Source organism: Pteronotus mesoamericanus, unplaced genomic scaffold (assembly GCF_021234165.1).
Source record: "Pteronotus mesoamericanus isolate MK-2021 breed Mesoamerican mustached bat unplaced genomic scaffold, CSHL_Meso_final scaffold_174, whole genome shotgun sequence".
Taxonomy (NCBI): domain Eukaryota; kingdom Metazoa; phylum Chordata; class Mammalia; order Chiroptera; family Mormoopidae; genus Pteronotus; species Pteronotus mesoamericanus.
Window position 1 is genome coordinate 28197550 of NW_026555309.1, and position 18695 is coordinate 28216244.

The 18695-nt window shown below is 34.1% G+C and overlaps 1 protein-coding gene across 3 annotated transcripts in view; it reads right to left on the minus strand.

Annotated features, from left to right (window-relative positions):
- The window catches only part of CSMD3 (CUB and Sushi multiple domains 3), a 929671-nt gene that overhangs the window by 321478 nt on the left and 589498 nt on the right, over positions 1–18695 (minus strand). For all 3 annotated transcript variants that reach the window (XM_054590414.1, XM_054590413.1, XM_054590412.1), the window contains 5 exons: positions 18440–18627; positions 15548–15736; positions 13608–13724; positions 8181–8396; positions 6527–6715 (listed from right to left, as the gene is read on the minus strand). In XM_054590414.1, the coding sequence (XP_054446389.1) occupies positions 6527–6715; positions 8181–8396; positions 13608–13724; positions 15548–15736; positions 18440–18627 (899 nt within the window). The remainder of the gene's footprint in view (positions 1–6526; positions 6716–8180; positions 8397–13607; positions 13725–15547; positions 15737–18439; positions 18628–18695) is intronic.

An 18695-nucleotide genomic window follows, 5' to 3' on the forward strand; every position in this document is an offset into this window, starting at 1 on the left:
GTACCTAAGTTAAGTTTATTAGAAACAGATGCTAAGAAGAGTCTGCTGTAGGTATTTCTGAATTTGGGAATATTCTCCACAAGACCAGAAAGAGGTTCCTCAGAGATTATAGAGATGTTAGGCCACAGCTGGGAATGAGTGGCCAGAGGGAAAATAAGGGGAAGGCCCTCACCATTACAATCTAACAAAGAACTTAATAAAGGAGACTAGAAGCAAAAGGAAGACATGTCTCACCAATTAATTCGGCAGTCGCGAGCTTGGTTAGATAAGGTTGCCAGATGTCCCGAGCATCACAAAAAAATAGTGCTGGAGAAGGGGAGTGCTCGAGACTGTGCTGAGAAAGGGGGCTTCTGCAACAATCCCTCTAAGATCGCCAGGTGTCCGGAACACCACAAACACAGGAGGGGCGTGGTTCTTCAGCGGTTCTTCAAATTCTATGCCAGGAAAGGGAGCCTCTGCAACAATTTCACTAAGGCAAAGAGCCTTTGCTAACAGAGAAAGCTTTCCATCTGTACATTATTCCCAAGATTTAGAAGGGGGAGGAAGAGGGGGGAACTAAAAGCCAGCTAAGGTATATAACCCCTGAACCCTAATAGTCAGCATACTTAGATTAGCTAAATACTTGCTTGTAGGTTTGGCTCAGGAATATAGAATAAACTTGCTAATAACTTTATTTCCTTTATACGTGAGGCATTTAGACTAGCTGGGTGCCTGCTTACTGCTTTGTGCTTGTGTGTTTCATAAATAAACTTGTTGCCTCATTACCACTATATGTGCTTGTCTCTTGCTTCGATTCACGTCTTAGGAGGGAGACAAGAACCGAGATGCGGGCAGGGAGGGGTCCTCCGGACTCGGATCTCTCTCTTCCCTCCATAACAGAGAAAGCAAGATTCTTTGGTACTTCTCTATACTTTTGTGGTTCTTTCTGGTGTGAAACCCTCACTATGACAGTTGCTTCAAGGATATGACTCTGAAGCATAGCTACAATAAATATTCCACTTTTTGCCCCTGTTCTGTAACCCGACTCTCTACAGAATTCTGTGTCCCCTACGTAATCCCAAAACTAACACCATTTCAATTAGCAGGCAAAATGTGGCTTACAATAAGATTTATAGTGAGAAGACATTTATGGGGTATAAAGTGTTTTTAGGAGTCTGCTCATAAATCATCATAAAATTTAAAAAATTGTTCAAGGATATTTGAGGCTCTAATAGAGAATCACTTTACTGAAAGTATCCTTGTGAGTGAATCATTCTATGGATAGCTGCACTCTGATTAACTTGGTGCATGGTGATCACATGGTGAATTAACTTCATATTGTCCCATGCTCAGAATGAGCATCTGTGATCTGCCAAAGTTTATGGTGGAAACATAGGAGGCACACAGATAACAAAGGTCCAGCCTCCCCCTCCCAAAACACCATGTTTTTCACCTCTCAGCTACAGTATAATAAAGTGCAGGAGCTTATCTACTAATGGGCCAGTTAGATTATGAAAGGCTCTCCATGAATCCATTTGTTCATAAATGTCACATTGATGAAAAGAGTTTAAGGCCACGATCTTCAGTGCAGTTCCATTAAACAGGAAATGTATATTGGTTCCTTGCATTCAATACTCAGTTTCTATCAGACACATTTTTTTCTTCCTTCATTTATTTGCATTTTTAATAAGCTTTTTATTTTAGATTAGCTTTAGAGTTACAGTGAAGTTACAACAATAGTACAGAGAGTTCCAATGTATGCCACACCCTGTTTTACCTATTAACACTGATTTTTAAACCTATAATAAATAATGATCAGCATATGTAACCTAAAAAGTCATAAAATGTAAATGTGCAGTGTAGAACTATTATTTTTTGATTAATGATTAAAATAAGATGTTATGACTTGTCCAAGATCAGATAAAAATTAATGACACATAAAATTAGATATAGAAATAGATAAGTGGGGGATTTTGAGGATAAATAAATGTTTTTAAAATGACCAAAACTATGTGGACTCCTGCCTAAAAACAAAAACAAATAATTATTAGCATTTAACTTAGTAATCTACTTTCCAGTATGTATTCTTTCATTAGCTCCTAGTTTATATACAACATGACCTGGCTTGGTTTCTGGTATATTTGGAATGCTTAGTGAAGATATAAAATTTTTTGTCTCAATTAGAAACATGACAATGGAAATGCCAGTTTGTGTGTCTGTGTGTGTTTGTGTGTGTGTGTGTGTGTGTGTGTTTGCAATGTGAACTTCACAAAAGGAAATTAGGGACTTATTTCTTGACTCAAAACAGGGCAGTGTTTCTTATTTTCAAAGTAATCAGCTTTCATAAACTTTTTCCCCCTTTGGTCATTTGATTGCTACTTAAAATGGTGACCAAATATGCATTTCCTTAGAAACATGCCTCTCCAGGACAATCACTTAAATATAAAATATCTTTACTTAAATATCATGTTACCTGTCAGTTTTATCTTTTTCAAAACAGGAAAATAATAATAATATATATTTTAAGGTAAAATTTTTGTCTTGACCACTGAATAGTAAATGAGATTGCATGCGTGAAGTAGTTAGCTGCAGATAGCACACTAAAACTTTTTCATCTCTACCTCTTTTTTCTCTCCTGCTGGTTTGTGAAAGTCACTTGTCACAGCTATCAGTCATCATGGCTCATGAAATTGGCAATGTGGTGGTGGAGAGGGTTACAGGTATTAGGAAATGGAGCGAAGGTCTGTTGAGCAAGTGTCATGGGGTAAGGTGTTCACTGGGTAATTTACATTTCTTTCTTTGCTTACAGCCATAAGTTATCTTGCATCATTTGAGCATACTTGTCAGAAAAGAGATCTGAACAACTTCCCAAAGGTCATACAGCTTAGGAAAGGCTGGGATATAAACATGAACTATGTCTCTGCAATGGAGGCCATTGCTTGGAGAGAAGAATCCCTGCTTCTGCGTGGGTGCTATGCTCTTGATTTCTATCAAGATATTCTTCTCCAGCCTCTACAAATTTCCCTGTACTTAACCTTTCATAAATTGGTCATGATTAAAGGAGTTTCCCCAATTAAAATAGAGGACAGCATAAGGAGTTCTCTGAAGCTATGTATCAACTATGATTAAGACCAGGTCTTCTCCTTTTTGAAGCCTCCAGTCAAAGACAGAAATGTGTTGCAGTGAACCCAGCACAGGCCTGGGACTCAGAACATTGTGATAGTCATGGCTGTGCCCCTAGGTTTGTGTGCAACCATGAGAGGTTTTTTTGTTTTTTGTTTTTGTTTTTATAGACATTGTATTTTCCCTGATAGTTACACTAAATGTACATTCACAGAGTTGGTAGATTTTAGGATGAGACACTACATGATATAATTCTTTATAGATTGCAAAGACCATAATATGGTATTATTATACTTTAATATTTGTTAAAATGTCACCTTTAAACATAAATGCAAAGGTTAGTCAAGGAATTGCTTAATGAAAACATTACTTACTATTCATCTAACATTCAGCATTGATAATTTTCACCAAATTCTACCAAAAGAAACCCAAAGTCAGTGACTAATTTATAAACTAAGTATAGAATCAACATTAAACATATAGAAACAAAAAAATGAGCAAAAGGTAAGTTTCCAAAATTAGCTTTATAAGTTAGTTGCCTTACCTTCAGACACTGTCTTTTATAACTACGTGTAGGGAAGTCATTTTAGTAAATGTTGGCATTAGTTTTACACTTGACATAAAATTTTACCCCTCATCTATGATTTGTTTTGGGAATGTATCATTTTGTTTGCAACCTTATGCTAGGTAAAGACCATCTAGTTTCCCTCTACCCCCGCAAAAAAAAAAAAATGAAAGAAAAGCAAACTCTTAGAATACAACCTACTTATAATTTGGCCTATAATGTAAGTAAGAGTTTAGCAATACTAAGGACTAAACAATAGTTTTTTTAAGCAAGTTACAAATTGTGTGCATTTTATATGATGAAAGACTATGAACTTTGAAAAGATAACAAAATTAGAACTATAGGGAACCAGAAATAGAAAAAGAAACCCATTCATTTTAAATCATAAAGTAGTGGAGAAACGTTGAAAGAAAATTAGAAAAGTAAAATTTTTAACTTTGTATTTGGGGAAATATTTTCCCCATCTTATAATTTAAATGTGAACCTCTAGTGGAATTTATTAAGGTCAATAGACTTAACTGTAAATTTCATAAGTTTAAAAGCAAGCACAGTGAATTTGAAACGGGGAGAAATTTCCATGGCAATAACTTTGCTTTCTAAATTTGCCCCCAGGCTTATTGTATTTCATCCTTCCCATTAAAGATTTAGGCACAAATAAACCTACTCTGAAAAAAAAAAAAAACACAACACTTTAATAAAACAAAACCAACTTGAAGTAACTTTTTTTGCAAAGTCAGGTTTCATAAATCCACTTACTAAAGTTTATTGTAAACATGGAGGAAACTTTAAAACTACACATGCAACAAATTCTTTTCAACCTGTTTAACAGTCTGGTACATGGTGAAAAAAATTAATAACTTTTTATGACTCTGTGTGACTGATAGTCCTTCAAGATCCACCTTTCCTTAGAATTTTTGAGATAAAATCATCTGTTGGGGAAAAAAAAAAGTTGGGTTTTAGAATGAGAAAGACTATATGCAAATCACAGCTCTGCCACTTACAATCTTGATGCTCTTGGACAAGTTATTTAAGGCTCAGGTTCTCCTAAAGAAAAATGAGGGGAATAATCAGGATTGTAATAAGGAATCAAGAAGATGACTGTCTATGAAAGAGTCTGGTAGAGACTCATAAATGTTAGTGTTTTGTGAAGTGCAATGCATTCCCTACTACAATTGACTCCATAAACTACATTGATGGGCTAGACAAACAGCAGACTATGCTAAAATATTAAGTAATGATAATATTTAAATCCTTAATCCTTTCTATGTCCCAGGGATTGTACTAGGTGCCTGGCTCACATGACTAACCTCTTTTCATCCTCATGACTAACACATAACAATGAATTAGGTATTACCATTGCATCCATTTTGAAGATGAGGAAAAGGAAGTTTAGAAAAGTGAAGTAACTCAATACCAAAAGACCAGGATATAAACCCAGACACTCTGCAGCCCTCATTTAAACGATTCCTAATGTTCTCATTAACTGGCCTTTGAAAATATTCACACAAAATGAAATGGAAATGGGGGCAATTCAGGTAAATCAAGGGATTCTAAATCGGGCAACAGCAGGGGAAAACAATAAACAAACAAACAAAAACACAACAAAGAACCCAGAAGAACTGCATTCTAACATGTCTTCTTGGAAAAGATGTTTTGAGTGTGTGACTGATCACCACCTCCCAGCTTCAAGCCTCTGTGGTTGCTGTGTCATTTCTATAAAAGCCTGTGATTTTGCAAAGAAATTTCATTTGTTATATGTTAACTTGCGTATTATATAACCCATGGTGTCTGTGAAGACAATATCATTACAATAAAAGCCTTCAGAACCACCTTAACCTGGAAGATGATTTTTTTATTTGATTTTGAGATCCACAGGAAGTGGACAATATGTTGAATAAAGCACACAAAGTATTATCTTCATTCTCATTTTCATCTGAGCCCTCCATTGAAAAGGACAAGATCTTGAACCACAGGTCAATTTCCCTAATTTTGTAGCATATTATAATTTACACAGATCCATGACCCGTAATTAAATTTACTAAGTGTAAATTACATACTTTGTAGAGTTCTAATAGCTTTATGAAATGATTATAAAATGACCATTTTCATCTTATTCTATTATACATGACTGAATGACTAATGAACTGAAGGAATTCTTGCATCTCTATTTTCTAATTTAATGACTTAAGTCCTAATTTTAAAAAATCCTTCATTTTCTCAATAGAATATTTTTTTATTAATCAAAACATTCATTTCCAAAGGTTGCGGTAGAGGCTCCCAACTTTCAATACTTGAATCATTGCTATTCTTTATCTTATAACAATAAATGAGTGGGCATCTTAATTAATCTAAAACATTAATTATATAGATGTATAAATAGAGTCAATATACACCTTGATCACCCTTAAATGATCTGTTATTTATTTGACACATTTTTCCTTGTACTCTTTCATGTATGTTAGTTCTTAAGTTATAAAATATTGTTAGAACTTCAATCAGAAGTCATGGAAAATCACCTGTCAATAGAATACTAGGATGTAATTTTCTGTAAGGTCTCTAAATATGATTTTTTTCTATTTATCTATCTATCATCTACCTATTTATCTAACTATATATCATCTATCTATTCATTCCTTATATCCACAATTTGAAAACAAACTTAGAAGCATGGTTGCTTGTATGAGGAAGTTGAAAAGTTAATTGAGGTACATCAGATTGCCAAGTGGAAAAAAATTGAAAGAACTAATATGAAATAAATGAAGAAATTCAACAGATTATAAAAAACAAAGGGTGTATAACCATGCAATTCCATGAACAGTGACTACACATACAAGCAAATGAAAGCAGCTGACCACGTACCCACACACCTTGGCAGAGGTGCACTCCACACCCGTCGGCCACCACCAAGACAGATGATCTCTGATGTCCCTTCTAGTCGATAACCTGATGAGCATGAGAAGGTCAGAGTGTCACCAACCCCAAAGCTGAACCCAATCCGGTTACCATACTGAGGGGTTCCAGGATCTTCACAAGGTTCAAGGTTATATTCTGTAAATTAGGTGGAGAGACAGACAGAGAAAATGGTGGCAGTCACTTTCAAGGTATATTCCTATACTTTGCAAGCTTGATGCTCTCAGAGCCTAGTCATACATCTGAAAACTGACTTCATGTATAATTATGGGAACATGCAAGTAACACACAATTTTCTTCTTTTGTAAAATATCTAGTAACAATAAATACTCATATTTGGGAAATTTAATATAGATGATAAAATGTCACCTTCTGAATGATAAACTGAAAATGTAGTTATTTTTCTCAGTCTTTCTTTTGCATTAGAAACATTCATTTTATAGATTTTTTACTTACAATACTGGCATAATAGAAGCATGTTTTCAAACACACACATATGCACACACACACACAAACCATTTGAAATGAAATCATTTGCACTTTTGAAATACATTTTACCTAATAATTTTAATTTTATACCTCTGGTATACAAGGAATTCAATTAATCCATATTCTGAAAAACACCAGACTTTAGATTCAAAGGTTTATGTAAGAGTGAAGTACCCACACACTGAAAACTGTTATATTACAGAAGCAATGAATGAACATCGTGAAAATGAACAGCTAAGCACTCTTCAAAGCATGAGAGAGTAAAGTTGGTTGAACAATAGTATATGTCATCCTAAACAGAAGTCACTTATCTAAAAATATTCCCAGAGCACTCACTTATTATGTAATTGCAGTGAAGAACAAGAGGAATTGTTTCATGTTAATGAACTATTATTACATTGTTTAAAAATTCATTTGTACATACTTTCAACATTCTAGCATAAAATCATTTATGCTCATTTACTACTCATTATGGAATACCTGAATTATATAACAAGGCAAGTATTTCTATGCAAATACTAAAATAACAATTGAAGAAAGGTTAACATTTGTATGATTTTATATATTTAAAATATTACAATTTTAATATTAGCAAGTTGGTATAAGATTTATTTATTGTTTCTGTATTAAGCAATAACTTACTGCTTAATAAGTAGACAGTACAAATCTAACTGGTGGGAACACTTTTTATTCACTTTGGTCTTACAGGTTTTGTTTTCCATAATCCAAGTCATAGTGTTGCCTACAGATGAGGTTATTCTAAAATAAAGCAATGACCACAGTAATTTATTTCTTGATCACCTAGTTCCAAATCAATATACTAAGTTTATATAATTCTTGGCCTGTAAACTATCTCTTTTTCAAGATACTTAAAACTAGAATATCGCTGGCTTAATTCACATTTTATTTTTAAGTCTAACTGAAACTTTAAAAGTACATATTTGAATTTCCATTTTTAGTTCACTAAGTCTTTTAGCTAGTTTTGCTCCCTTTTGGGATTCTACAGGAGAGTAAGTTAAAAAACATATATATGGCAATGTACTTCTAGTGGATTTTTTTTAGCAAATTCATTTATTTTTTCAAGGTATTTCAAACTGTTTGCCTATCTTCTTACCAGAGAATGTAATATTGAATCCTTCATATGATATTGAAAAATCTGAAATGAAGCGCAACTGAGCCCGGAAATTCCCATAGAGACCAGCGTTGATTGTTGGAGGAAGCTCCGAGCCGGTCAGGCGGGCCAGCGGTCGGGTAAAGCTGCCGTTCTCTGTGATCAGTAAGTAGTCGTGGTGGTCTTCCAGATGAAAGGTATGAAAGTTGAACTGCACACCTATTAAGAAAAAGAGGACATTAGATTTACAGAGTTATCAAAACAATAAGAGTTGACAAACTAGCAGAAAGCAGGACCATCCTCGTAACTGCTTTCAGAGTGATTTCTCTGAAAATGAGAGGAACTGCTATACAATATTTCCGTATTATCTTTCCTTTAAATCAGCATCCTATAAGAGATATAATGAGCCATGTCTTGAAAACTGCTTGAACATAAAATTTTAAAATCAATGCCTGAAAAGAAATAACCCAAGTTTTCTGAAAATTTTAAGGAAAATTTATGTTATTTATAATAGAAGTACAGCTTTCTGTTGAACATTTTATACACTTCCTTCAATTCCTTTTGCCAACCCCTTAAACAACATAGCACCCTGCTTTCAAAATTGCTTAACTCTACTTTAGAAAAGAAATATAAAGCAGGCACAGGGAAAAAGTATTTTTATATGAGTATAATGGTTCTCTATTTATTTTTTACACCCTTCAACCTATGCATGTAATAGACTGAAAAATGCACATTGAATTTCACAAACTGAACGCACCTTTGTAAACACACCCTAGCCAATAGACACACTACCAATGCCCGCAGCTCCATTCAACTTTTCTGACATTTCAGTTTGCCAAACATAATCACTTACTAAAACTTCTAATGGCACGGGCAAATTTTACTCCAATATATAAATGTTTCCACAGTTCCTATAATAGATTCCTGGAGCATCCACTCTTTTGGGTCTGAGTTCTTTTATTCATCATTAGGCATGTGAAAGTCATCTTTGTTTTTGTGGATAGCTGAGGGTTGTTTATTTTAATATTGCATGGTAGAACATTTCATTTTGTGAATATACTGTATTCATTTATCGTCTCAATATTTGATGGTCAATATTTGTATATTAGCACGGATGTAGACAGTACGGCCACAGCATTCCAGCATGTCTTTTGAAGAACATACGTGCTTACTTCTATTGGGTAAATTACTAGACCATGGGACAGATATACCTATCTATCTACATTAGAGACTGTTGGACAAAGTAGTTGTGCCAATGTACATTTCCATCACCAAATCTGGTTGCTCTGTATTCTCACCAATACTTGAAAATTTTGACTTTTTCTCTGTTTCTGTTTTGGTGATTATAGCATGGCATGGCATTTGGTCTCTTGTCAGTTTTTAATGACATTGTCTAGAACCCATAAAAATACTAAAAATTAAACACACGCACAAACACTATACTATGTGTAAGGTCCCAAATGAAATACATGATTATCTCATTCATTTTTCCCTTCAGTGCTTTATTTTTTTAATTGACCTAAAAATTCACCAAAATCTCTATTCAAAATCTCCCAAGCCCAGAGTATGATAAGTGAAATTCTTTAATATTATTCATTTTAGTTCTTAATGCTAAATATTTTTGGAGTTCTTTTTTTTTTTAATGATACAAAATGAGACCACAAAAAATAAACTAAAAACACAAGCAATGATAAGGCACCATTAGGCAGTGAAGGCAATGACCTTCAAAAGTGAGCAGAAGTTTATAGAGGAGCAGCCCTAAGATAGACATTACAGGAACACGTGCAGACAGGCAAAGGCGCAGCCCTAACAGGGCACTGGGTTTTTGAGGATTAGTAAGAAAAAGTCAATGGTTTCAACATCAACGTGCCTTCTCATAACAGTGATTATTCATGAAGTCCTGTTAAGGCAATTTATGTTGCAAACATATATGAAAATACTTGGGCTTAAAGTAAAAGTACCATGAATACTTAGGTTTTAGTTGTCATGCCACTAACCATGACTTTGAGGGTGCCATATCCATTCATGTGTTTGTGTGTGTTTTTCTGCCTTTAAACCTAGAATTGGACTACACTTAATCTAAGCAAGGACAATCTCACCTCTAAGAGTCTATGTATTTTTTTATATAGATTTTTTCCCTCAGGATCTCAAGCAGACTACAAATAATTAGTATCCTGGTTTCTGTAATATGTTTAAGGAAAAGATCTTCTGGTATCGTGCACATGGAAACAGTGTTGGCTAAATGACACTAGTTAAATGAACATAAAATGGTCAAGCAGTTGTATGTATTCAAACACTTTCACTTAGTGTCAAGGGATGAAGAGATCACTGATGGTATGTTTGATGTTTCTTAAAATCTTAATGGCCATTCTTATTTAAGAAAATTCTGACTATATAAGTGTAAATCAAATAAAATTATTTCAAAATGATCTCGCAGGAACTCTTGATCAAAATTAATATGATAAATATACAGAAATAAATACAGAAGCTTGTACTAGAGATAGAAAAAATCAATTGTACAATTTTAGAATTTGAATAGGGCTTCACTCTATTTAAAAGTCTGAATAATCTAAAAAGATGAATCAGCTGACTACAAACTCAGTAAAATTAGTAGTAGGATATGGCAGCGAAAAAGTTAATGAAAGCAAACTGAGGCTTCATTATTGGAAATAATTTATACAGTCAGATGATATCATACTGTATTTCATGCTAGAAGAACACATTTTTAGAATATTGATGTCCCTGGATATCAATAAGCTAAAACACATCCAGATAAAAGTAATCAAAATAGTAATGAAAATGAAAGTATTTTACTATAAAGATGGGAAGGAACTGTTAATTTTTAGTCTGAAAAAACAGCTTAGATAACAGTTTGGGGGTAGTGGACATGAACAATTTGGTGGCCACAAAATAATGACTTAGGTATATTTGAGGAACTTTAGATTGGAGCTAGGATTAGGGTTGATCACTTGATTTTCTAACTCCAAAGAGCAGAACTGGGATAACAGATATAGGATAACTGTCAAACAATTAAAACTGTACAAAAGCTGAGCAAGTTTTCCTGAGAAGTTGAGCTCTTTTTCCCATCAATAAAAGTATCACTATCAGATCAGTTCATTGTGTTTCTGGAATACCGTGGAAATCCATACGATGGGTGAGAAGTTAGACTATATTACCTTGACATTTCTCTCAAATTTAAGAGATTATACTTTGAGAGAGGCTGAGCTTCTCCTGATAGGATTGACATTTTCTCCAGTTTTACCACAAACTCTGCACCCAGTCAGCGGCCATACAAAACCAGCACCAGTGACCGCAGGGCTGTGCTTTACTGGACTGGACCAAGGGACTTTCAGACCCTAACAAGCTACAGAGTGACTCCTGCATGATATTACCCTCACTGTAACAATATAAAACACAGCCCTGGGTGGAGATTTAACATGCTAATGAGACATGTGACACATGAATAAACATGTACTTGTCCTGTGCAAGCGTCCAACTCCCTGCCTGCACATGCTTAGGTGTCATACTCAGACTTTATGTTTCCCACTTAAAACTCTGTAAAACAGCTCCCTGCCTTTTGGTCTGAGAGCAGAAATTTCCTTCTTCCTTTGGATGCTGTCTCCCTTCTAGGAGCTATAATAAATCTCTTGTCTGAGCACTGTCTTCATGGTAAACACTTGATTTCTACCTTGTGAGTTCCCAAGAACCACAGATGCTGGTAACACCTTCATATAACTTTGGATACGCTTTGGAAGAGCTGTACTGCCAATAAACTTTGTTGGTTCTTAAAAGAAGGAAATCCAAATCTACATTTCTTGCCATGTAAATACAGATTTAATTAACACTTGCAACCTGTGAAGATGTAAAACCTTAAGTGCTAATTAAACCTCTATTTACATAGCAAGCAGTACGTAGCCTTCCATTTTCTTGTATAATACAAAGAAGCTTATTTTAAACTCCTTTAATCCGCTGTGCATGGGAATAATAGGATGCTTTGGTTAACTTCCAGCCAAGTGTCTAGTGTTATGAAGAAAAACAAAAAGCAGTTTATAAAGTCTCCTACCTTCTTCCTGTTGTTCAATACTAGATTAGTAAGTTTTACATTTTTTCTCAATGTTTAATTTATTATAACAATCCTTATATAATTCTTACCCTCAATAAAATAATGTATAATTTTAATAAAGGCAAACTTCATTTGTGAAAACACAATGAATACAAATGTACTGAGCAGAAGCTTTAATTTTTAAAATTATAACATCTTTTCATTATTAGAATTTTCAAAAAGCTTTTCTATAGTAAAATCAATAACTACAATATAATGGTAAAAACAACAACATAAGAACAGTATAGCAACGGAGTTAAAAGAAAAACTACTTCTCCAAAGTAGTTTTTTAAATGGATAAATCAACTCTTTTTTAAAAGGTTAGTACACACAGATTTTCTGGTAAATAATTTTAAAGATTTTATTTATTTTCAGAGAGACGGGAAGCGAGGGAGAATGGGAGGGAGAGCAACATCAATGTGTGGTTGCCTATCATGTGCCTCCTACTGGGGACCTAGCCCTCAACCCAGGCATGTGCCCTGACTGGGAATCGAACTGGTGATCCTTTGGTTCGCAGTCCAGCACTCAAACCACTGAGCCACACCAGCCAGGGCTCTGGTAAATAGTTTTAATCCATTTTTGTGGTGATATATTATCATGGCCATATTCCCACTGTTTAGTTATTTGCTTAATTACTTATATTGCTTATTTACTGTTTTGGTTGTGTTGCATGAATGAACCACATTTAGTGCCACAAGGCCTTTCATTTATTTGTTCAAAGAACATTTGTTAATGTCTACCATATGCCCAGTGCAATTTTACGCTCCTGTTCTGTTATGTGAGACATATCTGCAGTTCTGGTAGAAAATTTAAGACACAGATATTTCCAGAGTGGATAAAAACTTATATGATAATGTAATTATATTTATTATAATACACAATCGTAAATATTTCAACAATTGAGTGTATATACACTTGTACTTTTTACTGTACAATCAGCTCAGAACTTGAAACCATCTTTTTACGTTTTGATATAAACTTTTGAACTTTTTGAAATCGACCTTTTAACAGTCTTTTAACACTGTGCCAGAGACATAAACCATCCTATCTGAGATTCCTTTGATTTGCCATATCCAAATAACATTAGTTTAACACATCAAAAGAAACTAAGTCTTTCTTATCACCATTCTGGTGAGCATATTATAATACTATAGAAAAGTAAATAAAATCCCCTGTTGTAGTTACTCCAATTGAATATTGTTTTAGCATATTTGACTACTGATCTGTTTTTGCGCATATAAAATGACACTGTAAAGGACAACGAAATAAAAATAGATGCAATAAAAATTCAGAAGATAGCCCAATTATCATTGGATGAGGGAAATTACCTTTTCCATGGGTTACATCAACAGTCCATGTACAATTCAGAGAATTTGGATAAAATTCTGGGTAACCAGGTGATAAGATTGTTCCACTAGGCCCTCTAACATCTCCTCCACATAATGCTAAAAATACAAAGAAATACAATTATATTATAAGTCATAGTTAGAGAGGCAGAGCCTGAACACACCTCATGTTTCCTCCCTTGGAATAGAGAGAGTCTGATTTGCTTAGCTTAAGCTATATTCTGGTAATAACAGGAGTGTGTAAAGACCTCCTCCAATACTAGGAGATCATGTCATCCATCATGGCAGCACTGGGGTAGGAAAAGGTATGGAACAGCCTCTGAGAACTAATACTTGCCCCAATGGAACATAGCTCAACTTGCCACATTAGAGTTTGAAGTTCATACTTACACATTTCTAATTATAAGCAACATTTGCATAAACAGGTTATAAATTGTACACGAGTAATTAATTGTTTAGCAGACCACTCTTTTATTAAGCTCTAAGAAAACAAATTGGTAATTATATAAAATTCTTTTAAATCCTTAATGGGATATTTGTCATTCTTCATAGAATTCTTTTTGAAACAGTGAAATAAACTAAAATTTTGAAGACTACTTCTTTTTTTTAATATTATATGTATTTATGTTTAGAAAGAGGTGGAAGAGAGAAAGAGGGGGAGAGAAACATGCCCCCATTGGCATGTACGAAGGGTTGCCTTTCATAAACCACTGACCAAGGCACTGGCCCCCAACCCAGGTGTGTGCCCTGCCTGGGAATTAAACCAGGCAGAAAGGAGACAGAACTGGAAAGGATGGAATCCACATGGTTAAAGACCAGAATTCCATAATTAATCATTTGAACTTCCATCCTTAGGCAACAAAAATCCATTAAGTATTTTTGACATGGGGTATAACATGAAATAACTTCAGCGTGAAAGGTGCAAGTTGACCAAAAAAAAATGGAGGCCAAATTTAAGGTTGAGTATAGTCATAATGACAAGAGATAAGGGTCTGTGTTGCTCCTGGGAATACAAGACATATTCCTTTTTATTTTTAATAAAGTTCAAGCATGTTGGTATACTTAGGAATTATTTTTATCCCCCTGAATCTTCCAATAGCATTGCCTTCATGCTTTTCTTTCAAACTTCGTTATAAAAACAAATTGGACTAAAGCTGTTACTAAAAAATGATAGGACTGACAGTACTTGAAAATTTAATCATATAGTGAGTGATGTGATCTTCCACTTAAGGGGAAAAAAAAGTATAGAAGCTGAAACTAGTGTTATAAATAAAAATTAAAGTCCAGAACTAAATAGTGCATAGATTTACATTTTGTGTGATTTTTGATAAAGCAACTATGAAAGCACTTTGCAGTCTTAGGGAAGCAGTTTCTTCCACTGTATTTTCCTTTGGCTTTTCTGAAAAATGAGGCATTTCTGACTTATTCTGCAGGGAAACAAAGAACTAAAAAAGGACACTGGTGTACTATTCATCATAACCAGCACCTTGCCGCCACAGGGCAGCCTGGTTGCATTGCTCGTGCGCTGTGTAGCTAGGCAGCATCTGAATTGGTACATGCTGCCTTCCAAAGCAGGAGGTAAGTGCTCTATCTCTTCAGTGCATTCATCTGATACCAATTTGACATTTTCAGTGCTATTTTATCAAAAGGTCCAAGCACACAATATGCACCTAAAATGATTACCTCAGCACATTAAAAAAATAGATACGGCATTCTTGGGCATGGGGCAGGTTTGGCTGATTATCAGTTTGCATCCTTTCTTTCCTTTATTAATGGTTTGATAACATAAAATTGTCAAAAGTCAAGATTTCATTTAAAAATATGAAATATTAGTTATGTTAAACCCCACTTTTTATAAAGACTATATTGATGTTTCTTTGGTTTATACATCAGTTTATTTTGCCTATTGAATGAATTCTTACCATCACAGGTTGGGAGTGGATGACTCCACCAGTGGTTTTTCTCACATAGAAGGGGCTCTTCATGGCTCAGCCTGTATCCTGGATCACAACTAAATGAAACAGTAGATCCGATGGAGAAATCCTGACCATAGCGACGGCCATGAACAGGTATGCCAGGGTCCAAGCAAGAGTAAGTGTTCACTGTAACACCTGGGCAACAGAGGGGATTTGGCAAAAGGTAAGCTTGATGGAATGGGTTTTGCTGAAATTAATTTTGGTCTTTGAAAAATTGTGAGTGATGATTTTCACTAATAAGCTAATGTGCTAAGAGATTTATTGTTAAAACCAACAATTGATTTAACAAATTTGTTTTGTTTTTCTTTTTCCTTTGATATCCCCATGAAGACCAAATTCAGGTCATTGAGTTATATAAAAACTATAAAAAATATAATTATCAAACTGCATTATCTCAAATTATGTGTGTATGTAATTGCAGGATTAATTAATGCTTCTTGACCTTATTATATTCCAGGGGCTACACTAAAAAATTTGCTTCATTTAGTCATTAAAAGAAACCTATAAAATTAATTTTACCATGAAAATTTCATTTGATTGTTAGGTGACTCTCATTCTGGAGCCCTTTCTCACAACTGATGTTACACTTAAGATTTATAATGATTTTAAATTTGTAATCAACTTTTAAGTTGGAAGTTTATCATTTCGATAGAAAACATATATAAAAAGAAGAGTAGAGACATGTTGCTGTATATGAAATTGTGAACACCAGTATCTTTCTAACTAAAACAGTGCAGCTGCTCTGGTGGCTACTTGTTGTGACTTCCAATTGCCTGTAGTGCACTTTGGTGTCTCCTGATGATAATCTTGAGATGTATGATCTTTCGCGGAGGCCATATCATGACTATGCTTTTCCCTTTAATAAGACATGGTTTCCCAATTTTTGGCACTGTTCATTTTGGAGGCTGAATAGTTTTTGCTGTGGAGCTGTCTTCTTCTTGAAATATGTTGAGCGGCACCCCTGGCCTTGACCTGTTAATTGCCAATTGCACTCTTGCAGTCATGACAATCAAAGGTATCTCCAGATATTGCTAAATGTCCACTGGGATGTAAAAACTCCCACAGTTGAGAATCAGGGTATAACGTAGAATAAGTAAACCTTACTGTTCCTAAAAGGAAGATTTAGGCAATAGAAAACTACTGATTAATTATAAAAATAATAACTAGCATTTAAAATTATATATCATATTCAATCTCATTCGCATGAGAAAATATTGATTTGTATTAGCGACCCAATTTTAAAATGAAGCTAAGCAAAATACTACAAAAGAAATTCAATTTTAAAGAAGTAAATTGTACATTTTAAGTATATTTATCAACCATATTTATTTCAGTTAAATGCTTTTGTTTTTAATAAGAAACTAAAACTTATCAGAAAACTTTATGTTCAACACAATTACGTTGGCCAGCTCTATTCTTCCTCTACACGTGACCCTTATTCTCCTAGGTATCCAAGGTTTTGGAATCCCCATTCATCTTGAATCCCTCTCAGAACACTTTTCCTCCAAAAAATATGTCTGAAATCTACCCTCATTGAAAAGCATAATGTCATTTATTCTCTTACCCTACCCAAAGCCTTCATCACTTCAAGTATGTAACACAAACAATAACGTGTGGCCTTCATTTCAGTATCTTCCATTTCCGATCCATTTTATATATACTTTTGGATATACACATCCCTAAAACCTGTTATGTCATTGCTTTTGTGCCCTGCTGCCACTGGCACCAAGTTCATTATGGCCCCATAGTCACTCTTCATTTCCAGTCAGGTAAGTCTCCTCATTAGTTTTATGCTTTATTTTTCTGCCAAAAATATCCTCAATTTTTCCCTTCATTTACACAATTGTTTTATCTTTAACAGACAAGCTCAGATCCCCTCTCCTTGAAGTCTTGATCTTTTAATGTTCCAATTCACAGATAACTTTCTCTTATTCAGAACTCCTATGTTGCCATGATATCTAAGAAATCAGGGAAATGGAGGTATGAAGGGGTCACAAATATGTAAATTATGGGAAAAAGAAGATCAAGCATTTTTAATTAATCAAAAGTGACTTTAATTTTTTCAGATTACTCAGAACAGAGGTCAATGAATAGCATAAGGTTAATCCTTTGATTTTTCTTCCTTATCTTTCCAACTGCTAGATAAAGATGATACGTTTCTTTGTTTCTTTTATGTTCCCTACTGCACTGTACACACTCAGCAGTCACAGAATAAGTCTGAAGAAACATTTCATAATTGATTGACAATCAAATATGTCAAGGGAATAAAAACATTCTATAATTGGGACAGTAAAAATAGATCATGATAAACAGATAATATAACTTATTGATAAATAATCATTACAGTTATACTTTGTTCATTTCCAAAATTTAAAAATATTCTATACAAAATAATAAAAACATTTTAAATGGGAAATGTGTGCAATAAGTGAGTAAAATATAAAAGAATCATTGAATTTATGCAATAAATGCTAAAAGAAGTTTTGAAAGTTCAAACGCATCTTAGACTGACATTTACTGCATATTGTTAGCTTTTCAGACTATACAAGCATAACTAATATGTGAGCTTATTTTAAACATTTTGTTATTTGATACTTCTGACATTTCCTTAGTATTTCCTTTCATAATGATATTAGAAAGACATTGTTAGAAAATCTTTTTCAGGATTTACTAAAATGCACAGCTTGTAAACTCTTAGCATTTTCATATATCAACAAGAGCTTTGATTTTTTTAAAAAATATAAATCTAGTTCTCTTAACAATACAATGGTATAATCAAATGTAGGTAGGGAAAAGAGAGTAGAAAAATTAAAAATAAACATTTCCGATAATACTTACTTTCATAATGAATCTTGAAACCATTGTTGGAACGGCTATTGTCTGTTGTAAATAGCAGGTATATAAAGTTACTGCTACTAAATAGAAACTGGGGCACTTGTGTGCCATTGTAAGATCCGAGCAAGGGTGACAGGAGATTTGGTCCATCGTGAACTTCCAGAACATCATAATTGAGCTCAGTCTGAAATCTGAGATTAAGAGACACATGCAAAGATATATTTATTAGCATAACACTATACAGGAAAATAATTAGAGT